Source organism: Castanea sativa, chromosome 3 (genome assembly GCF_040712315.1).
Source record: "Castanea sativa cultivar Marrone di Chiusa Pesio chromosome 3, ASM4071231v1".
Classification (NCBI taxonomy): domain Eukaryota; kingdom Viridiplantae; phylum Streptophyta; class Magnoliopsida; order Fagales; family Fagaceae; genus Castanea; species Castanea sativa.
In genome coordinates this window covers 52,661,571-52,671,532 of record NC_134015.1, presented here as the reverse complement: position 1 = coordinate 52,671,532, position 9,962 = coordinate 52,661,571, and the positions used below count along the sequence as shown (strand labels likewise).

General features: G+C 36.2%; 2 protein-coding genes across 2 annotated transcripts; one reads left to right on the top strand and one right to left on the bottom strand.

Annotated features, from left to right (window-relative positions):
- The first annotated feature begins 213 nt into the window (after positions 1 to 213).
- LOC142627690 (putative serine/threonine-protein kinase PBL3) lies at positions 214 to 4,701 on the top strand. The gene is made up of 6 exons (XM_075801557.1): positions 214 to 585; positions 1,866 to 2,212; positions 2,358 to 2,493; positions 3,216 to 3,352; positions 3,451 to 3,574; positions 4,028 to 4,701. The coding sequence occupies exons 1-6, from the start codon at positions 522 to 524 to the stop codon at positions 4,477 to 4,479; spliced, it is 1,260 nt and encodes a 419-aa protein (XP_075657672.1). The 5' UTR covers positions 214 to 521; the 3' UTR covers positions 4,480 to 4,701.
- A 414-nt stretch (positions 4,702 to 5,115) lies between these two features.
- On the bottom strand, positions 5,116 to 6,633 carry LOC142629145 (putative serine/threonine-protein kinase PBL3). Its single transcript, XM_075803127.1, has 5 exons — positions 6,547 to 6,633; positions 6,312 to 6,447; positions 5,970 to 6,106; positions 5,700 to 5,869; positions 5,116 to 5,383 (listed from the first exon to the last, which is right to left on the bottom strand). The coding sequence occupies exons 1-5, from the start codon at positions 6,631 to 6,633 to the stop codon at positions 5,116 to 5,118; spliced, it is 798 nt and encodes a 265-aa protein (XP_075659242.1).
- Positions 6,634 to 9,962: the final 3,329 nt, after the last annotated feature.

Below are 9,962 nucleotides of genomic sequence, written 5' to 3'. Positions count from 1 at the left end.
ATATTTTATGTGTTCTTGGTTTTTACTTGGCAAATGGTTTTCACTTTCATTCATTACCAAGTTGGTACGTGTTGACAAAGCCATAGGGAGGGGTACACAAGCAAATTCACCTACAAAAATTACAAAAATGGTGGTGAACACATCAATGACAAAAACAAAAGACCCCACGCGCTTCTCGCGTCTACAACAACACTAAAAACCAAAAGCCAAAACAAACCTTCTTTCTCTGCGTTTTCTCCTCAGTTTCCTTCCTCGACTCTTCTTCCTCTACCTCTCTTTCTTCTTCTTTTTTTTCTCCTCTTCCTTAATTCTTTTTCTTATTCAAAACCCCATTTTTTTCCTCAGTAATCTCCACCAAGTTAGTGACAAACAAAGCTAGCTTTACCAGGAGACTTCTGGGTCATTCATTTTTTGCATCATTTTTTCGCTTCTTCCGAGGATTCATAATAATCCATGATGTTTTGTTGTTAAGGATAGCAAGCAAAGATTGTGTCTTGTAAAAAAGAGAGAGAAAATATCCTATGGGAAATTGCTTAGATTCTTCAGCTAAAGTAAATACAGCTCAGAGCTCTCATGCCACTTCTGGTAACTTATAATCCATTCTATTTTGATTGTAGTTAATGCTTTGATTTGAATTTTCTATTAAAGATTGGTTTTTTCTTATGTGCAAGTTTTTTGGTGAGGTGGGTTTTTGAAGTTTTGGAGGATAATTGACTTTATTAGAATCTTTGTGGCTTAAAATTTGTGTGTGTGTGTGTGTGTGTGTTTTTTTGTTTTTTGTTTTTGTTTTTGTTTTTTTTTTTGTTTGGGTTTGTTTTACTGGGTTTTGCTAGTTTTGGGGTTTCTTTTTGTTTGTTTTTGATTTGGGGTGGCCAGGGTTAAATATTTTGAGCTTTGTTGATAAGTAAACTTGAGCTCTGTTTTTTGCTTGGTGTTTACAAAGCAAGAATATTTGGTAGGCGTTATGTGAATATTTTCTCTCTGGGTTTTGGCCTAGGTTTTCTTTTCTGGTAATCAATGTTCAGAAAATGGTAGATGTTTTTTTCTAAAACATGGCCAAGATAGAATTTTTAGTGGGGTTTTAGTTTATTTGGTTGTTATAAAATCCATCTGCTTTACTTTTATAATTTGTCATTCTAATGGTGGCGAATTTTATAGTGTTTCTGGTAAGTCTTAGTTTTGGGGTTAGGAACTGTTGACCAGTGATCTATCTAATATTTCCTTGTTGGTTTACCATGTGAGTGATTTTCATAAATGAGCTGTCTGGAGAATCTGATTTCGCTGTATGCTTTAAGACTTTCTCAATTTGGTTATAGCTTTTGATATCAAATAATTTTTTAAAAGATTTTCATATATTTGTTTAACACTTGGTTGCTACTGAGCATGTGAATTTGAGTCTTCACATCACATTTTGACCAAGTCCAAGCTCCAAAATGATTCCAGTGGTAGCAAATGAGACCTAAGGGAAAAATGTGGCGATTTTATGTACAAAAACCAGGAAGGAATTTTATTACTTGAATGATACATAGGATCCGTAAAAACATAGTCACACTTTATGATTCCCTAAGCATTGGAAAAAGTGGTGGATGAAAGTTTTACAAAAGATTATTGATAGTTTACGTTCACCAGTACTTCCTCCTGGAAATGAATTAAGATATTATATGAGATAAGAGTATGATGCATTTTGTACTAGAATCAACTTTTGCAAAAAGATGTCTCTATCATAGTGAAGTTTGAACTGAAGTATTTTTGCTTAAAGGAATAGTCCAAAGTAATTATAAGGTTGAGATTGAATGGCACGAGTTGTGGTAGAAACTGCCTGCTTATGTTGTTTTTGCAATAAAGAACTCTTTCTTCCCTCCCAGGGTCGGCAGTCTCAAAATTTTCCAGCAAAACCAGCCGTTCGTCAGCTCCTTCCAGCCTGACCATTCAAACTTTCAGTGAGACAAGCAATGCTTCAAGTCTTCCTACTCCAAGGTCTGAAGGTGAAATACTATCATCTCCAAATTTGAAACCCTTCACTTTCAATGAGCTAAAGAACGCCACCAGAAATTTCCGCCCGGACAGTCTTCTTGGTGAGGGAGGATTTGGTTATGTTTTCAAAGGATGGATTGATGAAAACACTTTTTCAGCTGCAAAGCCGGGATCAGGAATGGTTGTTGCTGTCAAAAAGCTTAAATCTGAGGGTTTCCAAGGTCACAAGGAGTGGTTGGTAGGTCTCTTCTTCTTCTTCTTCTTATTATTTTTTTATCCATATATATATATATATATATATATTTATTGGGGGGTGGGGGAGTTAGATTCCTCTTTGCAATCTTATTATTCATGGTTAATTACTGATATTATCTCAATTCCAGACTGAAGTTAATTATCTTGGCCAACTTCATCATCCAAATCTGGTTAAGCTAATTGGGTACTGTCTGGAGGGCGAGAACCGGCTTTTGGTCTATGAGTTCATGCCTAAAGGGAGCTTAGAGAATCATCTATTTAGAAGTGAGTTATGCATTCCAGTAATTTTATTGGGAATTATGCTTGTACTATGTTTTACTTATGTTTACACTTACTGGATTCTTATGCTTATTCATAATAATGAGACATCAGGTCTTTTATCTGTTAGGGTCCTTGGGGGGAAAAAAAAAACTCTGCTTAAATTTTTTTGGTGCCATTGAGATGATTATTCCTTCTAACAAAGTAGCAAAGATGCAAAATTTCAAGTTTCTTACTAGTTTTCTTGGCATCCAAACAGAGGGTTAGCATTTGTCAATGTCTGTCAACCAACGTAGGCAATTCTGTCAATTTGCTGTCATCTTCTATTTTGGAATAGATTACCCTGTTATATCAGCAAAGCAGTAAAACTATGCTTGCAAAGTTTTAAAGTTTCCTACGAGGAGCTGATGGGTCTAGGGATGAGGCTGGATAGCTTGCAAGTCTTTGAAAAGGGGCTAGGGTGAATGGCTACATCAGCAGTCATTAATCACTATGCTCAATATTTTTGAACACTACCTGGGAAGCTTGAAGGCCAAATTGACACTCAGACCACCATTATGGCTCAAATATAATTTAGATGAGTTCTTAGAGGTCTTCCTGTTTGCTAGTGATAGTTTCTAATATAACTCTCAGTATAGGTCTCAAATGAGATGTTAGGATATTATGGATGTTCTTAGTGTGGCTATGAGAATAGTTTGTGATCCTCAATGCTGTGTTGTGTTCTACAGGAGGGCCACAACCACTTTCTTGGGCAATAAGGATCAAAGTTGCCACTGGCGCTGCTAGAGGGCTCTGTTTTCTTCATGAGGCAAAATCACAAGTCATATATCGTGACTTCAAGGCTTCTAATATTCTATTGGATGCGGTATGCTAAATTAAGAGGACACTGTTCTATTTCTTTGAAAGTAGTTTGTGTCAACATTATTTCATTATTTATTTAAATTAATTGAATTGGGGATGCAGGAGTTCAATTCGAAACTTTCCGATTTTGGTTTGGCAAAGGCGGGTCCTACTGGTGATAGGACTCATGTATCTACTCAAGTCATGGGCACTCATGGCTATGCTGCACCTGAATATGTTGCTACAGGTCCGTACAATATCCATTTTAAGAACTATTGGTACTATTCAAAATGATCACTGGACTGAATGTGTTGTTTTAGGAGAAAATTGATCTTATGAAAATCTAATGTTTTTGTACTTAAAAAAAAAAAAATTATTCAGAAGGGAAAAGAGAAACAAAATCCAACCCTTGATGTCGCATTCTAAAAGTGTAATGTCCAATTCTAATCATTCTGCATTCTTAGCACAGAATATAAAGTGGAAACTATTAGTTTTGTCATTATTTTTATTTGGCAACCTGTTGTTGAAGTAGAAGAATGGTCTGTGGAAAAAGTAGAGAAAAAATGGTGTCTGAGTAACAAATAGAAGTGTTCAGTACAAGTGGAATGTTGCTAATGCTCAATGCTTTATTGGAAGTATGAACTCATTCTGTATATTATATATCATGGCAAATTTTTCTGAAGTTTTCTTTATTGAACAGGTCGGCTCACAGCAAAAAGTGATGTCTACAGCTTTGGAGTTGTGTTGCTAGAACTATTATCTGGACGACGTGCTGTTGATAAGTCAAAAGTTGGTATTGAGCAGAATCTGGTAGACTGGGCAAAACCCTATTTGGGTGACAAAAGGAAATTGTTCCGGATTATGGACACAAAGTTGGAGGGTCAGTACCCCCAGAAAGGAGCCTATACAGCTGCCACCCTTGCCTTACAGTGCCTAAGCACTGAAGCTAAAGTCAGACCTAAAATGGCAGAGGTATTAGCAACCCTCGAACAGCTTGAAAACCCCAAAAATGCAGGCAGAACCTCCCAATCAGAGCAGCATACAGGTGCACCTGTCAGAAAATCCCCTATGCGCCCACACAATTCTCCTCGAAATTTAACACCTGGTGCATCACCATTACCATCCTATCGTCAATCTCCTCGAGTACGTTGAACAAAGAGCATTGAATCTGTAAATTTTTTATTTGCTTCCATATTATGTTGTTCATATGGGATGTAGCATGGCATATGTCTCTTGGCACAATTTTGAGTTCTATTGAATTAATAGTTACCACTTGTAGTTACCACTTGTTCATATGGGATGTAGTAGGACATAAATCTGATTTTTGAGTTATTTTGAGTTATATTGAATTGGTGAGCTTGTTTGCTGTGTTAACCTACTTGTTTAACAATGTCCTGAGTGCACAGCTTCCTTAAAATCAGATTTATGTCCTCGTATACATAATAGCAACTTATGTAATGTCTATATTGTTATGCAGATGCAGGTTACAGTTTGTTTTGTTTGCTTAAATTGTAAACTGAGGTGATACCACTTGCTTATTGGTCACTTACTGTACATATCACGTGGAGTCTATTCCACTTCAACCATCTAACCCAGGATGGATTAGATACATTGTGATTATCAGTTTTTTCTTTTGGAATCTAAGACCTATTCAACCCACTACATTTTTGCCCTTGATGTATGGCCTAGGGGCTAACATCTGCAATTGTGAACAATGTTAGCTTATCAGATGTGGCACCCCTCTGTCCCAGGGAAGTTTGTTATGATTGCTCCGCCTCTCGCATATTTTTATAGTCTCTCTAAATTAGCTACAACTTCTCTCATTTCTGGTCGGCCCGTAGGATCTGTACTTAGGCATTGGAGGATGATCCGAGCAAATTCTTGAGCTCCTTCCCTTGGGAAGTTCTCTCCAATTCTCTTGTCAATAACACCACGGATGTCAAGCTTGTTGCTAAGATATGGTTTAGCACACCGCACAAGGTTCCCCTCAAGCCCATTTGAATATTTTTTGGCTGCACAGTTTCCTGAAAAGATCTCCAGGAGTACCACTCCAAAGCTGTATACATCAGTTTTTAGTGTCAAATGCCCTGGAAAGATAAAGAAACATCAGTTCGTGTGTGTGTGTGTGTGTGTGTGTGTGTGTGTGTGTATGTGATACATCAAACTGTAAGTCTAACCCCATAATTATTTTCAAAATGATTGATATGATCTTTTGTGAATGATGCATAATAAAAGTGGTGTCATTGGACCCAGTTGAAAGTGATGTTCAAAATTTAAATCACTACAGGCTATGTACCATTACTCATGAAGTGTCTTTGGATTCTTTCTTTAACATTTTTACAATTTATGAAAGGAATATTGTCCCAATGTACTCGGGAGCAAAGTAGCCTTTGGTGCCAAGTATCCTTGAGGAGACGTGGGACTGGTCACCTTGGGGTCCATATTTGGCGAGTCCAAAGTCTGAAAGCTTTGGATTGAAGCCCTGCAATATTACCCTTAACCGGTTAATGTTGCAAAGTGAACTCCTTGTCACAGTGAGGAGCTAAGCACATATTTATAAGATACATGTAAACGTAATGCATAAAGACTGATTTAATTTCGAAGGACTGAAAAAGCACCAGTGACCAATGACAGAAACTCACACCATCTAGTAGGACATTGCAGGCCTTGACATCACGATGAATGACTGGCCTCCCAAGCGTGTGAAGAAAATTTAAACCTTTGGCTGCCCCAAGTGCTATATTGATTCTTCTTCCCCTATTCATCTCTGTATCATCATCTGTATATGGAAATGATTAACTCAAGTTAGTCCTACTAGTATTAGAGCATTATGTGGCCTAAGTGTAGGCAGCTTAACAGTTCAGGCTCAATATATTCAGCAAAAAAAAAAAAAAAAAAAACAGTTCAGGCTCAATATCATCAATTTTTTACTGTCTCCATGTTTGTGGCATGTTGGCTGCAATCTTGTAATGCTTAGTTCTTACCCTTCAAGAGATGGGCCTCCAAGCTTCCTCCAATCATGTACTCATAAACTAATATTCTATGCTCACGCTCTGAGCAGTAACCTATGAGCTTCACTACATTTGGATGATTTAATCTGGCTAAAAATTTCAATTCATTCTGCAGGGACAACGTAATTTCAGATAGAGAGAGCAATATACTCTAACAACTAAGCCTTAGTGTCAAATTTTGAGAAGAGAGAGAGTCATAGAAAAATACCAGCCATTCATTGTCGCCTTGTGTTCCTTTCATTCTTAGCCTCTTGACTGCAACTGCATATCCACCACCTGGTCTTGTGGCAGTCATGGTGCAGTGATTGATATATCCAAATAAACATCACCAAAACCGCCTTGGCCGAGTAAATTTTTACAACTGAATTATGGGTGGCCGCATTCAAGACACTATAGCAAAAGCAGTTGAGTTTGTATTCATGAAGAAAGACATACTTCGTATTCACATTCATATTAGGCCAATGTCTTATGATTGGGTAACCATGCCCTTGGTCTTTACTAAGCTTTTCTGCACCAAGATACACAAAATTGACTATGATTAGTGCTAGGGATATTGAAAGTTAAGAGCCATAAATGCAAGCAAAGTAGTCCTAATCCTACTTGTTGTGTAAATAGTAGAATTATAGGGTTAGTCTAGGGTTTAGCTCCTATATATACCACACTTGGGGTATATTGTGACACACAATTCTATATAGTAAAAATGTAGTTGTTTGGGGCTTGCGGTCAGGCCCCCGTCTAGTTCCTCAAAGGTTACTCTAAAACTTGTTCAAAGTGTTTCAGCACGGCCTATCTTCAGTCGATGTCTTCCAGTAAACAGTGCCGCTCTCCTTTGGTTGATGGTGTTGTAATACTCTGACCATTGTTCATCACCAATCGCCGCTGTTCTAATGTCTATCTTGTATATGCCATCCTCGAGTTACCATTCCTTTTCCAATGTCCCCAAGTCACATGTGCAGCCATCGTTCAGCCATGGAAGTTACCATTTGGCCATAATAGCCGTCGTCTAGTCAGAGGTGGAACCATCCTCGAGTCATGTTAGCCATCTTCTGGCCTCCATCTTCCATTGACGGTCATCATTTGTTGTTGTAGCAGTTGTCTTACGTTTTACCCTATGTCATGGCCATTTCATTCTACATTGAGTTCAATCCTCTGCACATACAATTTGGTTCAACTTGGTCATATTTTACATTTATGATCTTACATTTCAAACTCATCGTTCAACTCAACATTAAGTTTGAGGTTCTTCTAAAAAAAAAACATTTAGTTTGAGGAAGGCTGGGGAAGGTGTCAGATATATTAAGGCTTAAGAAGCTAAATCTCATTATAGGCCTATGGGTATGCACTTCTAGATTAAAAAAAAAAAAAAAACTCTACTTCTAATCTTACTTGGTACAAGTACTACAATCATAAGTTAGCGTTAGATTAGCGTGATCTATATATCCTCCATTGGGGTACATTATACATACAGTTCTATATAGTATAGATTTAGTTGCTTTAAGGCTTTTATTGCAGATGTAGGCATCATGCCAAACAATGTTAGTCATGTTTCTGTCTTCTGCTTCTCTTTTCTCTGTCTCATACAATCCCAACAACAATTCTAACTCTTAGACTCAGAATGGAAAACTCCATTCATATATATGTATATATATATTACCTCTGTGTATGTTTAAAGAAATAGATGAATTCCTCTTAAGTGGTAAATATCTTTCATTTTCCTATGTTTTTCATCACCAGAAAACACGAAGATGACATAATTCGAGTCCACAAGGAAGGTAGTATCCAAGGATAACCAAATACATTTTGAGACAAAAAGAGGGGAAATAAAAAATATCTTTCTTCATAGTTGAAGAATCCATTTTATTCCTTTCTTGAAATAAGTTAGATGTTTTCTCATGACGATAGATTTGTCGCCCATGGACAGCTCCTTGTAAGTCAAAAGCAATCATGCATATAAAATTTAGTATTAAAAATAGTGTCACACAAAGTATTCAAACATGAAATAAACTTTTGTATCAATGAATAAATGGTTCAATAATAGCAAACCAGTTGAAGATTTTGCAATCCCAACTGGATCGTTGGGATCTTGAGCATGTTTCGTGACACAATTTCCCATGAACTCAGTTGATAAAAACTCATGCAAGAAGAGTCCCAGTAGAAATAGTTGAAGAAAAATAATGAAATTGTAAATGGAAAGAAACTGAGCTTTCGGTGCATTCATAACAAATTGTTGAGTGAGGAATCTATGCATCCAAATTACCTTTAGATGTCTTGTTTGGTGAAATTCTCTATGTAAAAACATTAAAAAGAATTGTTATTGATTTGATTTTGACAATAAAACAACATTTCCGATGATTTCAAAGACTAAAGTTGGGTATTTTCAGAAACCAAGGAAAACTCTCCAAGATTAACATAGTTGCTAGAGTTAACTCAATGCCACTTCTCACCTCAAGCAAAATCCTTGATCAAATATCAGATGGCCAAATCATTATTCACCCTTTCAAGACATTCTAGAGTCATAATCTTATTATCGCATACCTTTGGTGCGATGGTCACTCTACAAGTATATTTACATGTAGGGTGTGGGGCGCAAGAGTCGGGATTCAATTGTTCAAGTTTCCAGAAGAGAGCTTTCACATACATATACACTTAGATTAGAGTAGAATTTCTATCTTGTATTAAAAAAAAAGTCATAATCTTATTATTCCTTGTAATTAATTGTACAAAGTTAAACATATGTTTAGGATGTCTTGTTATTTCGTGTTAAGATTTGAATGCATAAGGTTTATCTAATTCCTGCCCATCCTTTTAATTAATTGATGATAACTTAAATCAATATTGAAGGATACATTCATGATTTGCTTTAAATTCTATACAGATTTACTGTAGAACTTCATCTTTACTAATCAAAATCCTCAATCTTATTTTTAGTGTTCCACTTTGTACTACATAAATTATGGCAGGTTAGATTTAATGTATACCTTAATATTTACCAATAGAAATCCTCAAACATTATTTTAGTGTTTCACTTTATGTTGCATCAATTACCAAATGTCATATATATTTTTCATTTTAAACTTTGATTATTTTATAAAAAAGAAAAGAAAAGAAAATATGACAAGTTGTAATTGATGAAGTATAAAGTGGAACGACATTAATATCCAATAGGAATTTTTATTCCCTTCTTTACACCAACTATTTTTCATATCACATAATTAATAAAAAATAAAAAACTCCGAGATTAGTGAGCTTCACACAACAACAACAACAACAGTACACTACTCCAATCTTATTAGTGCTTGTTAGTAGTAGAGCTTTTATGAAATAAAATTTTAGTTGAAAACCTGTTTAGTATTTTGAGAATTTGTCAAATTACGGTGAGTAATGCATTATATTGGGTGTAAGTGCACAATTGCACCTGGACCCAAAGACAACTACGGGCTCAGGCCCAATGAGCCTTAGACAATAAAATTTGTAGAGCGTGGGCTTGTAATCTAGATTAGAAGTGCTGAAAACTTAATAACGGGCTAAGAGTTACAAACACATGTAACTAACAAAAGATAACTAAAAAAAGCCTCCTCGGACGTAAGCCGATGACCACTTCTGTATTATTGATATTTCTTCCTT